This window comes from Gobio gobio (assembly GCF_949357685.1).
Source record: "Gobio gobio genome assembly, chromosome: 22".
NCBI classification, from domain to species: Eukaryota; Metazoa; Chordata; class Actinopteri; order Cypriniformes; family Gobionidae; genus Gobio; species Gobio gobio.
The window spans coordinates 37,974,569-37,998,692 of record NC_137118.1 but is presented as its reverse complement, the minus strand read 5'-3'; the positions used below and the strand labels follow the sequence as shown (position 1 = coordinate 37,998,692).

Genomic DNA, 24,124 nt, shown 5'->3' with positions numbered 1-24,124 from the left:
CTCAGAACGGAGTGGTGGGAACCTTGGGCACATATCCGGGCCGGGGTCTCAGGATCACGTGAGAGTTAGCCGGCCCGAACTCAAAGCACGCTTCGTCAACCGAAAATGCCTGCAGGTCCCCGACCCTCTTAAGCGAGGCCAATGCGGTCAGCAGAGCCGTCTTCATAGACAAGAACTTAATCTCAGCCGACCGCAAAGGCTCAAAGGGAGGCCTCTGCAGAGCACTTAAGACTACTGAGAGGTCCCAAGAGGGAACGAGAGGAGAGCGAGGAGGATTCAGTCTCCTCGCCCCCCTCAGGAACCTGATGATCAGGTCGTGCTGACTTACCTTTTTGTCTCCCAGGAGATCGTGGTAGGCAGATATTGCGGCCACATACACTTTAAGGGTGGAAGGAGACAGCCTTCGCTCCACCCCCTCCTGGAGAAACGATAGCACGGACCCGATCGGGCATTTCCAGGGGTCTTCTTGGCGGGAAGAACACCATGTGACGAAGAGGTTCCACTTCAGCGCATAGAGACGTCGCGTAGACTCAGCTCTAGCGGAAGTGATAGTAGCGACCACCGCAGGTGGAAGACTACTCAAACCTGCCGCGTCCCGTCCAGAAGCCACACGTGGAGCTTCCAGAACGCTGGACGCGGGTGCCAAAAGGTGCCCCGTCTCTGAGTGAGGAGGTCCGGTCTCAGAGGAATAGGCCAGGGAGGGGCTGTCGCAAGGAGTAGAAGTTCTGGGAACCAGGTCTGGCCGTGCCAATACGGGGCGACCAACATGACCTGCTCCTTGTCCTCCCTGATCTTGCACAGTACCCGTGCAAGGAGGCTCACTGGGGGAAACGCATACTTGCGTGGCCCTGGCGGCCAGCTGTGCGCCAGTGCATCCGTGCCAAGGGTGCCCTTGGTCAGGGAATAATACAGGGAGCAATGGGAAGAGTCCTGGGAGGCAAACAGATCTACCTGTGCGTCGCCGAACCGTTCCCATATCAGCTGGACCGTCTGGGGGTGGAGTCTCCACTCTCCGGGGAGAGGCTGAATCCGTGAGAGCTCGTCGGCTGCACGGTTCAGGTCGCCCGGGATGTGGACAGCACGAAGGGACCTCAGGCGCTTCTGACTCCACAAAACGAGATGGCGGGCGAGTTGAGACATACGGCGGGAGCGTAGACCGCCCTGGTGGTTGATGTACGCTACTACGGCCGTGTTGTCTGTCCTGACTAGTACATGTTGACCCCTCAGCAACGCTCGGAAGCGATGCAGGGCGAACCGTACTGCCAGTAACTCGAGGCAATTGACATGCAGAAGGCGCTGGGGTCCTATCCAGGAGCCCGCGGCTGCTTGTCCATTGCACATGGCACCCCAGCCCGTGGATGATGCATCTGTTGATACAACAACATGCCTGGAAACTCGTTCTAAGGACACTCCGGTCCGTTGAAAGCTGAGGTTCGACCACGGGGTGAGTGTCTGTAAGCAGGCCCGAGTCACTTGTACCCGGAGCGTGCCAGACCGTCATGCCCATCTCGGGACTCGATCGCGTAGCCAGTGCTGAAGCGGTCTCATATGAAGCAATCCGAGCAGCGTCACCGCGGCTGCAGATGCCATATGCCCCAGGAGCCTCTGAAATAATTTCAGTGGAACCGCACTCTTGCCCTCGATTTGACGAAGGGAAGTCAGCAGAGACTGCGCGCGCTCGCTCGAAAGCTGCGCGCACATGGCGACCGAGTCGATATCCATACCGAGAAAAGAGATCCTCTGCGCGGGGCAAAGTTTGCTCTTCTCCCAGTTGACCCGAAGGCCCAGACGGGCTAGGTGATGGAGCACCAAATCTCTGTGTCCGCAAACCTGCTCTCGAGAGTGACCCAGTATGAGCCAGTCGTCGAGGTAGTTCAGGATGCGAACCCCGTGCTGCCGAAGGGGCACAAGGGCTGCCTCGGCAATCTTCGTAAAGACGCGAGGGGACAGAGGAAGCCCGAATGGTAGAACTGCGTACTGATATGCCCGCCCCTCGAAAGCAAACCGTAGGAACGGTCTGTGTCGAGGTAGAATGGAGACATGGAAGTAGGCGTCCTTCAGGTCGATCGCTGCAAACCAATCGTCTGGACGAACGCATTCGAAAAGGCGTTTCGCTGTCAACATCTTGAACGGAAACCGGTGAAGGTAACGGTTCAAGACGTGCAGGTCCAGGATCGGTCGTAGCCCACCGGTCTTTTTGGGTACAATGAAGTACGGGCTGTAAAACCCGGAATTCATCTCGGCTGGAGGGACAGGTTTGATCGCACCCTTCGCCAGTAGGGTGGCAATCTCCGCTCGCATGACGGGGGCATTGGCCCCGATCATAGTGGAACGGACTCCCCGGAAGCAGGGAGGAACCTGCGCGAACTGAATCGCGTAGCCGCGCCTGACGGAAGCCAGCTGAAGCCAGACATCCAGAAACTGCACCAGCGGGGTCATCCGGAGGCTGCTGCTTGGGCCGGGCGGGAGGGGCGGGAGCCTTAGGAGGGCGTCCTCGGCGTGGAGCAGACTGAGGTGACTGTGCCGGCGGCTGGGTGGAGGCAGCAGCTGGCCGCCGGGGCAGTACGTGTTTTATAGCCTCAGTCTGCTTCTGGGCGATTGAGAACTGTTGGGCAAAGTCCTCAACCGCCCCGCCGAAGAGGCCGGCCTGGGATATGGGGGCATCGAGGAACCGGGTCCGCTCGGTGTCCCGCATATCGGCCAGGTTCAGCCATAGGTGACGCTCCTGGACCACGTTTGTGGACATCACTTGACCCAGGGAGCGTGCGGTCACCTTCGTCGCCCGGAGAGCGAGGTCGGTGGCGGCACGCAGCTCATTTAAGAGCCCCGTATCAACTCCACCCTCGTGCATGTCCTTGAGGATCCTGGCCTGGTAGACCTGGAGGATCGCCATGGCATGCAAAGAAGCGGCAGCCTGCCCCGCGGCTCTGTGCGATTTCGCCACCAAGGTTGATGTGAATCGACAGGCTTTGGAGGGGTGCTTAGGATCACCGCGCCAGGTTGAAGCGCTCTGAGGACACAGTTGCATCGCAACAGAACGTTCAACTGGGGGGACCCCAGTGTACCCATTAGCCGCCACCCCATCGAGGACGGAGAAGGCGGAGGAAGTCGCCGAACGGTCACGGGAAGACAACGGGGACTTCCAGGACCGCGCGAGTTCCTCATGAAGCTCGGGAAAGAAAGGTATTGGGGGCGGGGACTGACGGTTGTCAGCGTGCGCTCCCAAAAACCAATCGTCGAGCCTAGAGCGTTGGGGACAGGGCGGAGGGTTCCACTCTATCCCTAAGCTCGCGGCTGCCCGAGACAACATGGCTGTCAGCTCTGGGTCCGACTCGGGCAATGCTGGCGCGCCCAAAGGCGGCAGCACAGCCGAGTCATCATCCTCAGAGGACTCGAGCCCACCTTGTGATGCGGTGACCGACATCGCATCTTCCTCCGGAGCGCCAAACAAGATGCGCGGGGGGGCAGGAGCCGGCCCCGCGATCTGCGTCTGAACACTCGCGGGTTGCAGTGTGCAAGACGGGGGTGTGCACCGAGGCATGAGCGTCGGGGCTTTGTTCCACACCGTAACCATCAGGTCACCCTGACCACCAGCCGAAGTACTGGGCCTCTGGGACTCAGTAGATCGGGGTGTGGTAGAGGGGACTCTCACTTCATTACGAAGGTCATGGAGTCTTGACCGCAACACCGCGATGGTCATGTTCCCGCAGTGGGAACATGACTCATCCACAAACGCTGCCTGGGCATGTTGAAAGCCCAAACATACCAGGCAGTGTTTGTGCCCATCAGAGGGAGATAACGACCGGCCACACCCAGAAGTACACGGACGAGACATCCTGAAAAGGACGCGTCACGTGTAAGCTCTTTTATGAGAGGAAGCTTCGCAGAGAACGCCGAAGCGCCCAGGGACCACACACCAGCTGACTAGCAGACCGCTGCGCAGATCAGCAGGCAGGCAGATGATGATCACTGGAACGCGCCGTCACACCAACGTCTCTGGAAAGCTGCTCGTCTCGAAGGCTTGTCGAAGACTCAGATCAGGCTTGAAGGAGTGAAGAGATACTCTTGGCTCCAAAGCAGAAACATAATGCGATGTTGCCAGCGTACTTCCTTATATACCCACGAGGTGGGGCGGAGTTACGCATGCAAATTCCGCATGCCCATGGCATTGGCACTGCCATTGGGCGCTGTTGAATTCTCGGATTTTATTGGTTTCTAAGCGAAACCCCCATTCGTTAGTCACTAACGTACGTCGTAGTGACTGAACGAAAGGGAACAAGCATATAACATGCATTATTATATTTAGCAACATAATAATGGGGTGAAACAGTGCTAAAGTATTAATTAATGTTTGCATAAGTATTATTTACATGACAGACATCTTTTACTATTTCTTTACACATGAATTGTGTTTCTGTCAATAATCAGTATTTCCATATATTTCAAGTTCAAATATTTTTTTTCAAATTTCTTTTTTTGAATTGCTTTATTTATATATATAAAAAAAAATTAAGAGCGCAGCATGCATGATAAGTTATTAAAAAGTGCAATAAACCACACAAGAGAACTGAATTCGGTGCTGGATAGACAGCTTTCTGTTTGCTCACTAGGGATGGCTCGATACCACAATTTTGGGTTCGGTATGGTACCACAATCTAATACCGATGTACCGATATTAAATCAATACCATAAAGGGTCTGAATTTTGGCGCTGGTATTGCGCATCATTTTACTCATTTTCGCAAGTTTGGGGTTTATGAAGCGGGAAATGTTTATTAATAAATTAATCAACAAATATTATCACATCAAATCAGGCATTTGTAAACTTTCTTGTGAGAAGTAATTTCAGCAATACTGCGTGTCTCCCTTCTCACCTGCACTATAAAAGCAATCTGCGTGCTCCGATTCAACACTTTCGCTGTCGTTCCTGTAAGGGTGTGGTACAAAGGAAAAGGAACGAGGACTCAAATGCAAGAGGAAACCGAGGATTTATTAAACAACAAAAATAAAACAAACAAAAACACCCACAAGGGGGAAAACCAAACTAGAATTACCATAAACACCAGTAGCCGTAAACAAGAAGTACGACAGGGCAGACGACATCCAACAACAATCCAGCACAGGACTGCATGGGGATTATAAAGGGCACAAACAAGGCAGGAAATTAGGGAGAACAGGTGGGGCAAATTAACCAATAACCAGATAACAAGATGCACTGTAAAAAAAATCAGATCTTGTTGTGTATTGAGTTATTAATCCAAAATTACTCTGTATTGGTGCGCTCTAGTGGAGAGTGCAGTAATTGCAATGGCGCAGTAAAAGATATGTTCAAGTCAGCTCCGATCTGAGTGTCTGTCTTACTGTAATGTAAGTGTACAAACATAACAGGTCTCCAATTGAAAATTTTCTAGTGACTGATCACATCTAAATTTTGAGTTGAGTTCACACACATTTGGCAAAAGTTTTACCTCGGATGCCCTTCCTGACACATTCACACTGACTGACTGACACAATCCTACAATTGGGCATATCCAATATCCAATATCCACCTAACCTGCATGTCTTTGGATTGTGGGGGAAACCAGAGAACAACAAATTGAGAACGGTCTGAACAGAGGCTATCTGGAGTGTGACATTGTTGGTTCGGTCATTTGTGTAATTTCCCCAGGCTTACAGTTATTTAGAATGAAGGCCAAACCTGACTCTACCTACCCTCTACCCCTACAAATTCTGCGCTCTCACTTCCAAGAAAAAAGTGCAACTGTGCCAGGTAATCTTGTTTGCATCCCAAGAAGCAGAATCTGTTAAACTGTACTCACTGGTCTCCAAAGTTACAGCATTAAATCTGGACTTGTGCTAATGAGGCTGAAAAGAAAAAGAAAACCAATGTGCAGCACACAACCACTGTTTTCCATGCAGTTAAATCTAGTGGTGAAACGAATCAAAGTGTACCAAAATCATCTTCTAACGTGCTGACAGAACTAATAACTGATATAGCTTTACTAAAAACACTCAGCACTGAAAGAGCTCACATCAGAGAATCGTTGCAGCAACCAGACTTTGCCTCACCACAATGTCCCATTTCTGTACAGAGAACTTCTGACAGAGAAATTGTTCAGTGTCAAGTGCAGCCATATTGGGCATCACCAGGTGCCAACCAAAACAAGATTGAACACTCAATTTCAACCCCATGCCTCGACATTATTATGCACGACTACTCATTCCCAAGCAAGAAAGTGATTCAATTTGTCAGCAGCAAAGAACAGAGGACCGTTGCATGCATTGTTTTAGATGTGGCAGTGGTGAGCACTTCCAAGCAGTATGCATAATTTGTGGCATTAAGCCTTCAAGAGAGTCCTTTAAATTGAGAGTGTTTACTTCCACCGGACAGGGAGTAACCAGATCCACTGACCAGTCCCAGAGATTTGCAAGAACTGAAAAGCAGATGAAGCAGTGTTCACGATGCAAAAAGGTACTGTATTGTCTGTCAAACTCACCATTGGGCTGAACACAAGCAAACTTGAATCAACTCACCGAGACCAGTGTCAAATTCCTACATGACGGTGAGTGTGAACTCTTGCACTACAATTTTTTGTGTGTGTGTAAAACACAAAAGGGACTAAAAGACTAATGTTGAAAGAGAATTTGGGTAATGTCGAAACAAAAAAAATTTTTTGTAGGGGAGTGTGTGACAGTTACAAACAATAAGGTGTGCAATCGATTACTCGTCTGGTTGAACACTAGGGGAGAACTTGTGGGATTTCTCCATTCCACATGAAGTTTGCAGTGGGGAAACATCAGTGATGTACTGGCCTGATTGAGTCAACATTCATCACACAATAATTCCCGGAACTACAAATCGATGTTTGAGAATGTTTTACTGTATGAATGTTGTGAAACTGAAAATACAAAAACAAAGACTAAAACATTATATGCACATATACATGTGAACACAATTGCTTTGACAAGCAAATTATTATCAAAGATGTTAAGAATTGTCTAATGAAAACATAAACATACATGCGGTTCCAAACAATATCATACATCAATCTTCAGTATGCAAAATACATTAAACTCAGAAAAACTCACAAAGAATGCCCCATCAAACTCCAAACAGAAGATGTCCTTGGATTAAGAAGCCCACAACATGTGCAACCTCATGGGGTGTTTCTCAAACGGAAGACTGCATCCTATGAAGGCTGCATATTTCATATCCTCGTCATCAAAAGTCGCTGAAGGCCATTTCAATTTGAAGGATCCTTGGAAGGCAGCCTTCGTTTTTCTAGGATGCAAATATTTTTTTTTTTTAAAACAGTAAATAATAATGATTTAATGGTTTATCACTTTTTACCAAAAGGTGGTGCTGTGACCAAATTGATGTGGTGTGGTCAGAGTGAGGCGACAATGACACATGCAACGTTTGGTGTCAATATGCCAAAGCATTGCAGAGATACAGAATCAAGAGTCATTTTGGCACCATGCCTCAAATTTGTTGCTACGCTATACAAAAACTGTTTTGTCTATCAACACAAAATCCGTAACTTTTTTTTGGCACGGTCTGAAGATTCTCGAATTTGGTGAAAATCGGACAAACGGACAAGGAGGAGTTTGAGAAATTATGTTTTTAAAAGTAATCAAAATGGCGGACAGGAAGTTTGTCATTACTGTCATTACAGTAGGCAAATTTAATAAAAAGTTATTAGCATTTTTGTGAAATTTCATTATAACTTTTGAATAAATGTAGTAATGATGCATTCATAAAATATAGTAATTTACATCATAATACTGTATTGTAGTTAGTGGCAATTTCATGTTTTGTTCCATTATAGTGCCACCAAATGACTTAGTCCCGCAAATTTGGTGAAAATATTGTGTTTCGTTTAGGAGTTGTAGTCATTTGTATTAACGAGCATATAAAAAATGACCCGCACCGACTTTGATAGCATTTTTTTGCCTTTTACGATCAAAATGTTGATATTTGGAATGGACCGTTTTTGAAACCCGCTATGATTCCAGATTTCCTATGGTGGTTTCGTCTCGATCGGACTAACGGTTTCAAAGAGATTTGCAAAAGTTGTTTAAGTGCTAAATTGCAACGTTGCACTATCCATATGGCGAAACTTAGCATGTTTGGTATCGTTGGACTCTGCAAGGATTCAGCAATCTAAGGAGACTTGCGTGAAAATAAGTAAACTCCAATCAATGCATGAGAATATTTGATTTTACCACTAGGTGGCGCTGGCTCGAAACTTCTCAGGCTCCTTTAGAACATCGTGCCGATGACCCATACCGAGTTTTGTAACAATACGCTCTGTGTGTTCATGTGTTCATGAAATACAGCATTTTACTACAAAATTCAAAATGGCTCACTTGGACTTCATTGGAATGCCTCCCCGAATCTAACTAGACCGCTTTTATGATTTTTGGACAAACCGGTCAGAAGTTTTCTCTGTTCAAGTTCTCAGTTTCCTCTGTAGATAATTGAGTGAATTCCATTCAAATGACAGCATCACTGAAGAAAGCACTATGAAGGACATAGGACAATTGTGCCTCATGTGTGTTTACTTGGAAAACCCTGATTGCAGCAAAAAAAAAATATTTTGAATCAGATTGTTACTTTGATGATGTAGCAGCACAAATCATGAAGGTTGCAGCTGTTAAGCTGTTAAGCTATTTTGGAACCCATTGACTTCCATGGTATTTCTTTCCCACCATGGAAGTAAATGGGTAGTCAATTGTCTGGTTACAAACATTCTTTAAAATATCTTCTTTTGTGTTCAACAGAAGAAAGAAACTCATACGGGTTTGGAACAACTTGAGGGTGAGTAATGACAAAATGTTAATTTTTGGGTGAACTATCACTTTAAATTTGATGGTTCTGTGCACTTTGCAAATTATGGTGTGGGTATCACATGGGTTGTTGTTGTTTTTCCATTCAAGCTGTGACAAGTGTCTTATTTACAGTAAACTGAAGACCAATTGTTATAGTTTGTTATTGAGTAAATGTACACCTGAGGGTGCTGTTAACACCTGTGCTGAATGTTGAGATGAGCCATTCATTAAAGGTGTGAACACAGGTAAACACACACACACACACACACACACACACACACACACACACACACAGAATGCACATTACTTGGGGGTCATTATGTTTTGTTTTTTAGAAGTAGAACTTTTATTCATTTACAATTCAGACATTGATTAAAAATATTTTTATGTAAAGTTTTGTATGGTAATGTAATGTAATGTAATTCAGTTTTATTAAACTCATTATCACACAAAAACACATTATTGGTATTAAAACTGCACAAATTAATTTCTAATTCAAGCCACCAATAACTGTGTTTACCCTTTATTTGAAATCATGTTCTGTTCAATTTACTAACAATTTCTGAGTGAAAATTCGATCCTATTTTTTAAAAAAGTAAATCTTCTCATGAAGTGGACTCTCTCCTTGATACTCCAACGACTCCCAAGTTCGATTCTCCAGCGACTCTCCTGTACACTTACTTCCTGTGGTTTTCCTCTGTGTTCTCCTCTCCAGCGTCTCCCTTCGTCTAGTTTCGTCTAGTTGTGCGTGTCTGATCTCTCCATCATCCACGATATCCTGGTCGTACAAGGGAAAGGTCACCATTACTATCTTCATCAACACTGCTAAAGTATCTTCTTTCTGCTTACTTACCTTCTACGATTCATCACATCAATTGTTGTCAATAAAACTTCCTGCTTAACGCTATCTTGTGTATTCCGAATCTACTTCTGAAACAATGACCGGACCATTTGAAGATATCTGACAACAACATGAGTGTTCCCAATCCATTCCAGGATATCATGGATTCCCTTCAGCGGATTCTCACCACCACTCCACGCGCCACCACTTCCGCCTCAAACACTGTCACTTCTTCGCCGCCAGTAATCGCCAGCCTAATCTCTATCCCACTGTTAGTGGGATGTCAGAGCCAAGAGCGTGTTCATCATTTCCCTGCTGACTGGGGGAACACTTCAATGGGCGGAGACCATCTGGGTCCAGACGAGCAGTGTAACGCAGTCTTTAGATAATTTCCTTGAACATTTCCGAGAGGTTTTCGGAAGACTAGCGGGTGATTCCTTAGCGGGTGAGCAGCTTTAAAATCACCACCTATCGGCAGGGATTGGAACCCAGAGTAAGGCTGCATCTCACTGCATTCGATGACACCATCGCTTCATCCAGTTATCCATCAGATTCGCCACTTATATGCTGTCATGTCTGGATGAACACCAGGGTCAGCACGTTTTCACTCGTCTCCTTCGCGGCCAGAGTCCATCAGCACTCCAGAACTAGGTCACAAACTCATGCAACTAGGCCAGATTCAATGCTGTGGACACACCCGGGGGCAAAAAAGCTTGAGCTGAGAGTAAATTTAATACACAAACAATATCTGTAAAACTTTTAACAACCTAGTTTTTAAAGGGCAAAATTTAAATATTATTACTGAGTTAGAACTCTTTTCTTATTTAAATTAACGGGTACTCTATTTAAATCACTACAGGTAAAACCACATGGCACCTCATTATATGGTAAAAAGTAAAAATATTGTTTCTACATCTAGAATGGCTTTATGGTATTTAGTCAGTAAACGCATTTAATATAAATACAAATGCACAAAACTGCTAGCCTGACAAGCCAGACCCACATCAAGATGTTGGGTCTGGAAACTCACCATTGACAGGGCTCAATCCGAGGGGCGGGATAAACGGTTGTCTTTCAAATTTCCTCTGCATGCAATTGGATAGCGCCATGGGCGCCAACCAACCAGAGCAAAGAAGAAGGTGAAGCCGAGCTAGTGTTAGTTGATAGACTTTCGCCGTTTCCGGTAGGCAAAACTTCGAACATATCTTCTTTTCTTAAGAATGATTTCAGTGCCGTTCTTTGTTCTTTTCTCCAAGAAAAGCTTAACTCCAAGTCTTCCAGAGTCACGGCCAAAGCCGATTCAAAAGACAGCTGTTTGTCAGCTTCTTTGTTTACGAGTAGCACGCAGAACCTCTGCAACTCTGCCGTGACGTGCCGTCATTGGGTTGAGCCCGCCCACCGACTCTACACACGCTGTGATTGGCCTGACCAGAGTTTGGTTTTTCCAGCTCTCAGGTCTACCGAGAGTTGCTAGACTACACTCGCGGCAAAATAAATTTTCTGCCGCTAGGGTGCGTCTAGATTTCTAGGCTACAAAACTGCAAGTTTATGACCAAAACGTCTGTAATTTGTCTTTTATTACTCCTTTAATAAATATCAATGTTATAAAATGAAATAAAATGAGATATTAAAATAGGAGTGGTGTTGTTTCAACAGCAGAGGATTCCAGCTAAACTCCATGTGCCTTCTTCTCCCGTAAACTCAGCCCAGCTGAGAAAAACTACGACATCAGCAACAGGGAACTTCTCGCAATCACGCTGGCCCTTGAAGAATGGAGGCATTGGTTGGAAGGTGCTCAACATCCCTTCATTGTGCTTACTGATCATAAAAACTATGAGATGCCAAGAGACTTAATCCTCACCAAGCACGCTGGCCTTTATTCTTTACACGCTTCAATTTCACCATCTCCTATCGTCCAGGCCCAAAGAATGTGAACGCTGAGGCTCTCTCTCATATCTATACTCCAGAAGAGGTCAGCAAAAGACCTGCACCCATCATTCCCAAGGAGCTTATCATAAGTCCCATTCAGTGGTCCTCCAGTCCAGATACTCCTTCCAATGCCTCCAACACCACTCTGCCGGGCTGTTCACCAGTATTGCAGTATGTCGCCAGAAGTCAACACACTTCACTGATTCACTCTGCTCACTCTTCTCTGGACACTGGCCACCCAGGGGCCAATAGCACCCTCTCACTGCTAAAAGATTGCTTCTGGTGGCCTAGCATGGTCAGCGATGTGAGAAGGTTCGTCCAAGGTTGCACCGACTGTGCCATCTTGAAGACCCCTTGCCACTTACCATCAGGCAAACTCCTGCCGCTGCCCATGGTTATATCAAGGAGTGGATTTCATCACAGACCTCCCTGTTTCAGACAGTAACACGTATTGTAGTAATTATTGATTCATTTTCAACAATTACTAGTCTTGCTGCCTTCTCCCCCTCAAGGTACTTCCCACTGCAATAGAGACTGCTGAACACATGTTTAACCATAGCAGATATTATGGAATTCCCGAAGATATCGTCTTAGACCGCGGACCACAGTTTATATCAAGGGTATGAAAGGCCTTTTGTACTCTCCTAGGTGTGACCATAAGCCTCAGGATACCATCCCCAGTCGAATCGGCAGATGGAGAGGAAGATTCAGGAGGTTGGGCACTTCCTGCAAACTCTTCCTGCGAGCCACCAGAACTCTTGGAATATATACCGAGTATATACAGAACTCTCTTCGTCAGCCTACCACTGGACTCACTCCCTTCCAGTGTGCACTCAGTTACCAGCCACCTCTTTTCCTCTGGTCTGTTTTCCATGCAATCACAATAAAAGCAGAATGAAGCACTATAACAGTATCATAAAAGTGGTCTATTGTGTGCTATATGATTAATAATTTAATCGTCTCGGTTAACTATGGACCCGATATAGTCTGGCTATGAGTAACCCACTTCTAGCCAAAATAACCTTGAATTTGTTTACATGTCGTTTTTGCCTAAATAACTTGCGATATTCCATCATGTAAGCAAAGTCAACAGTGATTACAAGGTGTTTGGTTTCATATCTTTGACATGTTCTATGCGTTGATGAGTAGTCTATTCTTGGGCTATGGTTAGACATCTATTACATTTTCACTGACAGCCCAAATTTTGCCTTTTTTTAGCCTAGACGTTAGGGCTGTGTTTTGACGGTTATTAGATGCACTGAACTATTACAGTGCTTTAGAAAACTTCAACTATAGTGATTAGTTGTATTAACCACTTTTCAATACTTTTATGATGCTTTTGCATCCTTTTTGAAGCCAGTTTTACACCTCAACTGTTAGAGGGCCAACTATTGGCATACAGCAATTTTAAGATATTTAAACCAGCATTAAACATTTTATTTAACTGATATCATATCAGAAGGAAGTGTTTTGATTGTGTTTCATCTTTAAAAATATAAAGCATCATTACAGATTTTACACATGCCAAATGTTAAGTTTTATGTTGTAAAAACTATAAATGTAATTGTTGGTCATACTGATAGTTGCAGTAGTTTAAACAACAATTTCTAAGAGAATTGAAGAAAATCAGGCTGCCACAAGTGCTATTAGTAACAATGTCTGACGGACAAGATCATCAGCTTTCTTTGATTATATGTTTTGTTGGAATTTGTAGGTAATGTGTTTCTCTGTCCTTTTGGCACCTGTAAAGAGAGGAATATGCATTATATCCAGTACTTGGCAAATAAAAGTTATACTTATTTGACCTAAATACACCAAAAACAAAATATGATGTAACTGACCCCTGAATAATGAGCAGTTATTGCATCAGTGCATTCCCTGTATGTGTTTAGATGGGTTTCTTTCACACCTCTAATGAAGAGATCATCTCTGCATTCAGCACAGGTGTTAACAGCACCCTCAGGTGCACATTTACTCAACAGCAAACCATAACGACTGTAATTGGTCTTTAGAGTTTACTGTAACTTATTTCTCAGATGACTTACTGCTGTCTGTTATCAGGAGTAAATGAGACACTTGACATTGCTCATTTGACAAATCAACCTTCCTTTGTGAGAGGCCTACATGCACCGCCGTTTTCAAAGCTCACTGTATTTACATCAAAGCATAACTAATCATATGGAGAGTCCAATTCCATAATGAAACAGAATGTTTTATCTGGTACATGACAACATACATACTAGGGGTGTTTCCTCTGAGGAGGCAGTGTCTCCTCAAAAAAAAACTGGATGAGAAAATAATCGATATTACAAAAAATAAAACAATGCAAATATAAAAAAAATTGGACATTAAAAAGGGTAAAAGTCGCTTGTTTTTTATCAGAATCAGAATTAGCTTTATTTGCCAACAAAGAAGGGATTTGTTGTGTTTTTTTCAGGAGTTATTGGTACATGCATACATAACACAAGGACAGAAAGAAGATTTCAATAAGACAAAACATTTTTAAATAAAACAAACAACACAAATAATAATAATGTATACATCTGGAACAGAAGACTTTTGTACTGTTTTATGGAATGTTTGTACAACTGTATAAATGAAATATGTATTTTACACAAAATCTAATTATTGCCTATACTAGGTGGAAATTTCTGTGTTAGCTGTTGAGCGAATCAGGCCTTTACAGCCAAAACCTCTGGTTCCAGTCCACGCCTGGCATCACGAATGCCTTTCGTATCAAGGTGAATCAGACCTGTGTCACGACCCTGACCCCTTGGAGGAAGACTCACTGGTTCTAATCTGGCATGGCATTGGGAGCGATTTCCAGAAGGTAGTCTGTGCGAGGGCAAACCGACCTTCGGCTCCTGGTCAGCCAAGGAAAGACAGCTGCACATCAACTGCCTCGAAATGCTGGCAGTTCTTCGTGCCAGGCAGATATTCCTGCCAGACCTGAGGGGACACCACGTCTTGGTCCATTCGGACCAGAGTATGTGAGCGGATTGGAGTGGCAGCAATTTCCACTCCACACTCAAAGCATTCAATAATCACTCCGCTCCGGGTTCACCATTTCGCATATATCGTCATTTTGCGTCATCTGAGGATTTTTTGGCCAGAGGCTAAAAAAAATCTAGAGCCAGTATAGGGAGCTGTTCCGCATGTTTTCAACCCGCCAACAGGGAAGAGATCTGATGCACAGAATGTAAATGCGCTCGCGGCTCAACCTCATAACGGAGCGATGCGGAGCAAAGTGAGTGTTTCAACTTTTTAATGAATCCCTATGAGAGTTTAGCTTCCATATGCGTTCAGATAACGCACCAGACTAGAACGACAGCCGCGCTTACCTCAGCTACTACTTCCCTCTCGGGCTGAATGAGATCTGACTCCTTCTGCTGTGTTTGTCCAGTGAGTTTCGTTCGGCTCGCTCACACTTTATTGATTGATACCCTCAGTTTTTAATTGTAGTGTTTATTCTCTAACTGAACGAAATTATTGTATTATTATGAAGATAAAAACTACGCTGGGGGCAGTGTAGGGAATGGCCTCGTAGGGCAGCGAAGCAAGTGCATTCTGGGAGTTGTTGTCTTTCATCCACATGAGACAAAAATAAATTTTCTGTCTTTTCTCAGTCTAGAAAGCACCAAATTCAAAAATAATTTCACATTTCTACTACATAAATGACCCAGTTTAAATACACATTCATCTTCCCAGTGCTGAAGTGACCCTTTAAATGAAAAAACAATAGGAGATAGTTTCAACGTGGTTTATTGTAACAATAATTATGTGCAAACATTTTCCTATGACTTGCCAAGCTCATTAGGCTTTATTAGCCTATGTATGACAACTGGTGCTCGAAACGCAAGCGGCCTGCCTGTTGTTCGGCCGATGGAGGCTTTGAGTCCATGTTCACGAGCAGCAAGCTCTTTGGACTCTCTTCCTGCCCCAGAGCCCCAAATGGAGGGTCTCTTGTGGAGGGCACCCCTCTCCCGAGGCGGCCCAGCCCATGTGTTCAGTGGACGTTGTGCTCTTGGCCTTGGCGTCAGCTAAACGTGTCAGTGAGTTACATGCACTTTCAGTTCATTCCTCGTGCACTAAATTCTGGGGATTTGAGAGGGGCACCTCAGCCAATGAGGGCAGAGGGGCAGTGGAGTATAAAACATTATAGACACCTCCCCAAATGGACAAGGGTTGCGCGCAGTCAGACAAAAAGTATAAACAAGGCTTAAAGCTTTCAGTTACAATGTGGATTGATCAAAAGCATCAGAAGAGCATTGCTTTACTAAACAGCCTTTAAATGGCAAGAGGCATCGTGGACATCAAAAACAGGCAAAGAAACAAATATTAAATATTAATGTTATTCAACATGTCATAGCTTTTTACAGAAAATATTCAGATGTAACCCCCTTTATAATCGTTAACATTTTCATAAAGAAAAATAATTTAATTACACTTTTTTTTTCTCAGTAACTGTAGGCTATGTCAGAGTTCTGTCACTTCGGTCTAGTTTATCCTTGGTTTTGTGACAGAGCCCTGACATGCCTAGCCTGACGTCGTCATACTCAATTCTAGTCAGAATATGAGTCTGATACTGCTCTGTTGGACTGTGATTATGGGGCGTGTTTCAACCGAACCAGGAAAGATCTCAATTGGATAGACCTACAACCAATCAGAGCAACGGAACGACGCATAACGTTAGTTATCAAATGTCAACAGAACTCAACTGCACTGTGTTGCCATGTCTGCGGGTTGAAGCGACCCCAATTATGTGAAATACAGACCCAGGAATGCAAATTTTAGCTGCCATCCCTGCCAAAATAACACATATTTTACCCCCCAAATGCCTTTCCCCCCTGGACAACCCCCCTGGAAAGCTATTGGGCTTGTTTTTGGCTAGTTTTGCGGAATGTTAGCAATTGGGCGTGTTTTGTTGTAAAGACTTGGCAACCCTGTCTGCACGCACGCTGGAATACGTTAGAAGAAAAAGATGAGTAAACGATCTTTGCCGGTGTTGTAAAATAAGGATACACAGAGTACTTACCAACACCATAATTTCTGAGAGAAATAGTAAAAGTGAACGCATATACGAACAAGTTCTCCGTTTAGGATTAGAACAAATTCAACCCAAGCACCTTTGTTGACGCGGATGATTACGTTTCTGTTTATCATCTGTCCATCATCGTCTAAAGCCCGCCCTGACAATTTCATTGGTCCGAACAGCTTCTGTTCGGGCATAATTTCTTCTCTACCGATCAAGTCCAGACCGAACTGCCCGTGTAAAAATGTTGTGGGCGGGGCTAAGTTCGGCTGGCATCCAGGCTATGACATGCCTGTATTTGTCTTGTCTTTGTGTAAGCACATGGTTTGTATTTGTCTTTGCGGGCCATGTGCTTGTGTTTAGGCTTGTTCGACTTCACCCAGCGATGCGCAGACCGATCGGCGGCTGACTTGAAGCAGTGCATGCCGGTTAGAAATTTTGTCCGACTTGAAGCAGCGCCGACGCCACGTGACAGTGACGTAATGTCAACAAAGTGCCGCGAGAGCGATTCGAGAGCATCCGGCTAACACAGCCGGTGCAGTTTCTCGAGAGCGACTGCTCGAGGCTGCACAGGCTCTGATGACGACACAGCCGTTCCACGATTGGCCAGATTCACCGCATGACAGCGATCACGTGTGTTTCGTGTTTATTCTAAAACCTTCAGCTCCACTTATGCGCACAAATCTGTTTTTTATAACAGTAAAACCTCCTTTCATGTAGTCGCGATGTTATATTGTCATGTTTATCAAAATATAACTGATTAAAAACATAGACCCCACTTCATTGATAGTGTAGGCTTATATGTTGAACTTTATTCTTGTACAAACACACGCTGTATTAAGCAGTGCATAAAGTATTACATGACAATAATGTCTCTGAAACATCTGTGTATTGCCAAATATTGCATTTATTTCACTTCAGCTGATAAAGTATGCAAACACAGCACGAGCGTCACTGCAGGAAGCAGAAAGTGTCCAACTTCACGTCTGTGTTTGCAGCTCCTCCCCGCCCGCACGCGGCTACTCTCGCCGATCAGTTGCATCCAGCCGCAGCCGATGTCGAACACACCTTTTGTCATGTTTGGTGTGAGCACATGGCTTGTCACATGTATCCTTTTGCCATGTGCTCCCCTGTCCATTGTCTAACCCCCCACCTGTCTTCCCTCGTTACCCTCTTTTGTTTGCTTCCCTATTTATTCTCCTTGTGTTTTCATGCCTGTGCTGGATCGTCATTGAATGAACCCCTATGTGTTTCCTTGCTCGAATCAAATCAAGAAGTCAAGTCTTGTTGTTTGTCATGTTTTCCCCCTCGGGGTAGTTTTTGTTTGTGTTTTGTTCAAATTTTTTTATAATAAAGCCCATCATTTCTCCTGCGATTGAGTCCTCGTGTCATCCCTACTTCAAATCTGACAGAGTAATGGATAATAGTTACATTTATTTTATAATTAGTTACGTGTAACTAGTTATTCCCCAACACTGGTTATTGCCCACCTATCATAGAGGATTATGGACAACTCAACCATTCTTGAGTTCCAATGGATGGCATGCCCTCTATTTCTTGACCCCATTCATAATTGACAGACATTATCTTAACCACACCAAGGGGATCCCCTCAGATGAGTTTCAGGAGCCGCTCAAAGGAAGGGTGATTTACAGCGGATGATTTCTGGTTAAATCAATAACTACCACCTGTGTTCAGTTCAGTTCCACCTGCGCATGGCTTTCATGTGAAAATACAAAACAATAAACAGACAGCGAAGAAATGAAACACAAGAACAAATTGCATGCACTTTTGAACAGAGAATCCTAATCTGGGTTATATTTCAAACTGATGTTAAAAAAGGAAAATAAATCATTTAAAAAAATTCTATCAAAGTTGGTGGTATGGGTTGGTCTGTCTGATCCAGACACTGTATAAATGAAAGGAGAGCAGAGCAAACAGGAGGAGACTCACTCATGGCCTATGAGACAGAGGATCATGAGACTCAATACTGCTTTCCTGGCATCAACTCATCATGTATCAAAGGAAAACGCTCCAGACATGAATACAATATCATGTATGTGTTTGTATCATTGCTGTCAGCATGGACTGTGTTTCTGAATCTGCTGGTGATCATCTCCATCTCTCACTTCAAGAAGCTTCACTCTCCAACCAACCTGATTATTCTCTCTCTGGCTGTGGCCGACCTGTTTATGGGACTTATTGTGATACCCATAGAGGGCACTAAGCTGATTGAGACATGTTGGTACTTTGGAGATACTTTCTGTAGACTGTTTATTATAATCCTTGGATTGGTCTTCTCAGCATCTTTCAGTAATTTAATTTTAGTTGCTGTTGATCGATATGTGGCTGTGTGTCACCCTTTACTGTACCCACAGAAAATAACCACAACTAAAACTTTAGTGAGCATCTGTCTCTGCTGGGTTTGTTTCTCAATTTATAACACTATACTTGTAATTAATAACGGATATTTAGACACTTCACTCAGAACAGACATGTGTTATGGAGAGTGTTCGGTTACGCTTGGTTTTGCCTGGAAATTTACTGATCTGTTCATGTCTTTTATTTTTCCATGTACCCTAATCATAATTTTATATTTGAGAATATTTTATGTTGCACATCAGCAGGTCAAAGTTATAAACTCTCTGATGAAAGGTGGAAAATGTGTAATGGAAGGTTCAGTGAGGAGGAAATCTGAGAGCAAAGCTGCTCTGACATTAGGAATCATTGTGACAGTTTATCTGCTGTGCTATATTCCGTACTATATCAGTTCTATATCAGTAATCTCTTCCACAACCATAAGTGTTTTAACATGGGTAGTGTATACAAACTCCGGTATGAATCCTCTGGTCTATGCTTTATTTTATCCCTGGTTTAAAAAGACTGCCAAACACATTTTAACTCTTAAAATATTTCAGCCAAACTCCTCTTTGGACAACATTTTTACATGAAGGTAGATATAATTATATTGTATGATTTATCTTTGTAATTTTCAAAACATGTAACCGTATATAGCTAATTTCATAACTTATGTTTGCTGTTTAAATCTCAAATGCAGATATTGTCAAAATGTAACAATTAAGTAAACTTCTTTAGACATACATTGAAAATAAGTGATAAAATGTTCATGAATTGTATTGCATTAAATCATAGTAAACTGAGCAAACAGCATAAATCAGTCTGGTGTGTGTTTGCCCCTGTTTATTTTGGAGGGCCAGTAGTGCACAACACAGTAACATTTAAAAAGAAAACATCTCAGTTACGTAGGCCTATGTGGGTGAATGACGGATAAGGCACCTACATGTAATTGTTGTTAATCTTGTGAAAGTTGAAGTAGTTTAAACAACAAAATCAGGCTGCCACAAGAGCTATGTCTGACTGAGAAGATCAACTGTCTTTGTTTATTTGTTTTGTTGGAATTTGTACGTAATGCCTACTGTACTGTTGGCACCTGCACCGATAGGAAAATTTCATTTTAATTTCATCAACCTACTTTTCTAATAAAAGTTCTAACTTCTAAAATACACCAAAAACAAAATATGATGTAACTGACCCCTGAATTATGAGCAGCAGCTATTGCATCAGTGCATTCTCTGTGTGTGTTTAGATGTGTTGCTTTCACACCTCTAATGAAGAGATCATCTCTGCATTCAGCACAGGTGTTAACAGCACCCTCAGGTGCACATTTACTCAACAGCAAACCATAATGACTATAATTGGTCTTCAGAGTTTACTTTAACTGATCACTCAGATCATTTATTTCTCTGTTATCTCAGGAGTAAATATGACACTTGTCATTGCTTGTTTGACAAAGCTTGACAGCTTCAAAGAAACTGGTGAATGCATGAATTCTACTGGCAATGTTTCCTATTGTTTCCTTCCTTTTTCTGCTGTATAACAACAAAATGGTATATGCGCCACCCAATGGTCAAAGTTTACACTATGTGCCTTAGAGGGCACCAGCAGAAAAAAAAGATATAATATAAGTCACATAAAACTACAACAGTCTACTAATCAGTAGACTAATATTCTTTTGCAAGATGTCCTTGTATAGCTCCCATATTGGCTGGTACTGTGATTTGATTTGTCCCTTTAACTCCACTGCAACCAGGCCTCTATTAAGAACACGTAGGGCCCCGGGTCTATAACAAACCTAAGGGCCATAGTAGCAGATCTTGGTGCAACAACGTTTTCTACCACAGAAATAATTTGTATAAAAAATAAAAAAAAATCATCAAAGCACAGAGATACAATAAATACTGTCTGAATATTCAATTTTAATATTAAGTAGGCCTATATATAAATATTCCAGGTTGCAACACATTAACTCCAGATATGAGGTCAAATCAAACATGTTTCCAGAAACGGTAACAACTTTTGAGCATACAACTGCCTTAAGGAGTTTTAATCAATCAATCAATCAATCAAGTTTTATTTATATAGCGCCTTACAACAACCAAAAGGAGCACAAGGCGCTTTCCAGAAAAACATCATTAGACAACATAATGTAACAACATTAATATACATAAAATAGCAGTCCAGTCAGAGGCTACGTGTTAAAAGCTTGTATGAATAAATGTGTTTTCAACTGTGATTTAAAACCACTCAGCACAGTGATGCTTCGTAAGTGTGCTGGAAGTGCGTTCCACAGCTTAGGTCCCAGGACGGCAAATGACCGGCCTCCAAACTTTTTGTACTTGAACTTTGGAATAACCAGAGAGGTATATTTAGAGGAGCGGAGAGTTCTGGCTTGCTGGTAGACCGTTACTAATTCGGCGAGGTAGGCCGGGGCCAGACCATAAATGGCCTTGAACACGAACAGCAGGACCTTATACTCCACCCTAAGCCGCACCGGTAGCCAGTGAAGCGAGCGGAGGACAGGGGTGATGTGTGAACGTTTGGAGGTGTTGGAGAGAAGACGTGCTGCCGCGTTTTGTACCAGTTGAAGCCGACTGAGGAGTGAAAGATTTAGTCCAGCGTAGAGGGCATTGCAGTAATCTATCCTTGAGCTGATGAAGGCATGAATTGCTTTTTCAAGGTCAGCTTGGGACAAGAATGATTTGACCTTACTGAGTAGTCTTAGCTGGTAAAAGCTCGCCCTCACAACTGCACCAATCTGTTTATCGTACTGCAAGCTTTGGTCAAAAATAACACCCAGGTTACGTATAGTGGGAGCAAACTGAGGTGTTAGAGGACCAAAATTAAAATTAAAATAACTGCTGGATGAGTCCGGGCTGAACAGGATGTACTCAGTCTTTTCTTCATTCAAATGAAGGAAATTCTGGGAAAGCCACTGTTTGACGTCCTGAAGACAATTATGGAGAGGGTCCAGTGCAGAACGGTTACTCAGAATCACAGGGAGATAGATCTGGAGGTCGTCGGCATAGAAATGAAATTGAACGTTGTGATTAGAGATGAGTTGACCAAGTGGCAGCATATAAAGTGAGAACAAAACAGGACCGAGAATGGAACCTTGAGGCACACCAGATGACATAGGGGCAACCGAGGAGGACAAGTCATTAAGCATTACTGAGAAAGTTCTGTTAGTGAGGTATGAGGAGAACCAATTTAAAACCACAGAGGTCCCAAATTAGAGGGGTTCGGGGGGGCATGGTCCCCCAATACATGGTCCCCCAATACATTATTGATTTCTCTTATCTACATATGGGCATTTAATGGTTGAACGCTAAACAAAAAAAAAAAAGTTTTTAAAACCATGTTATTGGGCAGTAGATTATCTGTAATACCTGCTCTCTCCTCATTTCATCATTCTCTCATTTATATCACTCTCTCCTCATTTCCATCACACTCATTTATATCACTCTTTCACTTTCTTTTGCCCTGTCTCTTCCCCTCCTAAAGCTAAGCTCTGGCTGATAGTCTTTTCATTTTCGTCTGTGTCTGTGAAGGCAAGGCAAGTTCATTTGTATAGCACATTTCATACACAGTGGCAATTCAAAGTGCTTTACACAGAAATGGAATTAAAATATTCGTAAGTGGATCAAATACAAAATATATATAGTATAACCCCTATCTGGAAGAAAGTGGAGAGTCAGGTTTACGATTTTACTTTAAAAATATTTGTCAGGTAACTGTGCGTTTAAGCAGTACCCTTGCAGACGAAAGTGAAGAACGTATAAGGTCAACTGATATTTAGCCTATATTTTATTAAGTATTTTCTTAGACAAGTTAGGGTTAGGGTTAGGAAGGCTTAAGGCTACGAAAAGGGAAATATGTTTAATAAATTAATTCACAATATGTACACACACATTCATTATTTTATGCCTAATCTGATTAAATTATTTTACAACATTTTTATATATACCTCTGAAAAATACAGAGGTCTAGAGTAGACACGGTGACCTCATAGCTGACTACGGCCATGATTACAGTCGTAGGCAGCCTATAGTTTACCTCAACACTTCCGTTCACATGGTCGAAGCTATTCAGTCTGGTTCAGCTAGTTTCGCCTCAGAGCCTTTACTGTAGGGACTTGCAGGGAGTGGTGGGAACCTTGGGCACATATATCCGGGCCGGGGTCTCAGGATTACATGAGAGTTACCCGCCCCAAATCCAGGCACGATTCGTCGACCGAAAATGCCTGCAGGTCCCCTACCCTCTTGATGGAGGCCAATGCAGTCAGGAGTACTGTCTTCCAAGAGAGAATTTTTAACTCTGCTGACTGCAAAGGCTCAAAGGGCGCTCTCTGCAGTGCGGTTAGCACTACATACACCACAGGTCCCCTTACAGTGAAGTCACCATATTGCACCGCCATGTTCCTACAGTAGCCCTAAATGGACAAATTGCTCTACAGAGCGCTAGCTACTCTGCTGTCTCAGACAAAGACATCTTGCCGCTCACATTTACACAGTGCACCTTTAAGCCATTTATGACCTTACTCCGATAAAGGAAAACAGGTTGACGTGTTTACATGATCACGTGCATTATCAGCTTATAAGCGTAATTGGGTTAGGAACGTGCATGTAAACGCACTTGTCTTTACCAGGAATGTAGAAACAACCCAAATTTTACTTTTTTTCCTTGTGACCTCAGCTTGCCTGACAACATTTGACATACATTTTTCCAGTCTCCAATGTTGAAGCAATATTCCTAATTCACAGACATCACTGTAACCACACAAAGAGGGCCGCTCAGATGAGTTTCAGGAGCCGCTCAAAGAAAGGGTGATCTACAGCGGCTGATTACTGATTAAATCAATAATCACCACCTGTGTTAAGTTCAGTTCCACCTGTGCATAGCTTTCATGTGAAAATACAAAACAATAGGAATTAAAACACACACAAAAAAAACTTTTGAACAGAGAATCCTAAACTGGACAGACAAAATTAATTGCATTTCAAAGACAATGTTCAAAATAACAAAATAAATAAAATAAATGAATAATAAAAAAAAAAGGTTACAACATTTTTTGTAGGTTACATCAGATTGCCTAGTAGATGGGTGGGTCAGTCTGATTCAGACACTGTATAA

General features: G+C 43.4%; 1 protein-coding gene across 2 annotated transcripts in view; it reads left to right on the top strand.

Moving 5' to 3' along the window:
• The window catches only part of LOC307118620 (trace amine-associated receptor 13c-like), a gene marked incomplete at both ends in the record, with an annotated part of 186,017 nt that extends 166,433 nt beyond the window's left edge, over positions 1 to 19,584 (top strand). The window contains one exon of one of the 2 annotated variants that reach the window (XM_079804306.1): positions 18,578 to 19,584. In XM_079804306.1, coding sequence (XP_079660432.1) covers positions 18,578 to 19,584 — 1,007 coding nt within the window. Of the gene's footprint in view, positions 1 to 18,576 lie in introns of those variants that run through there. The other variant, XM_079804307.1, reaches the window with a different exon arrangement.
• Positions 19,585 to 24,124: the final 4,540 nt, after the last annotated feature.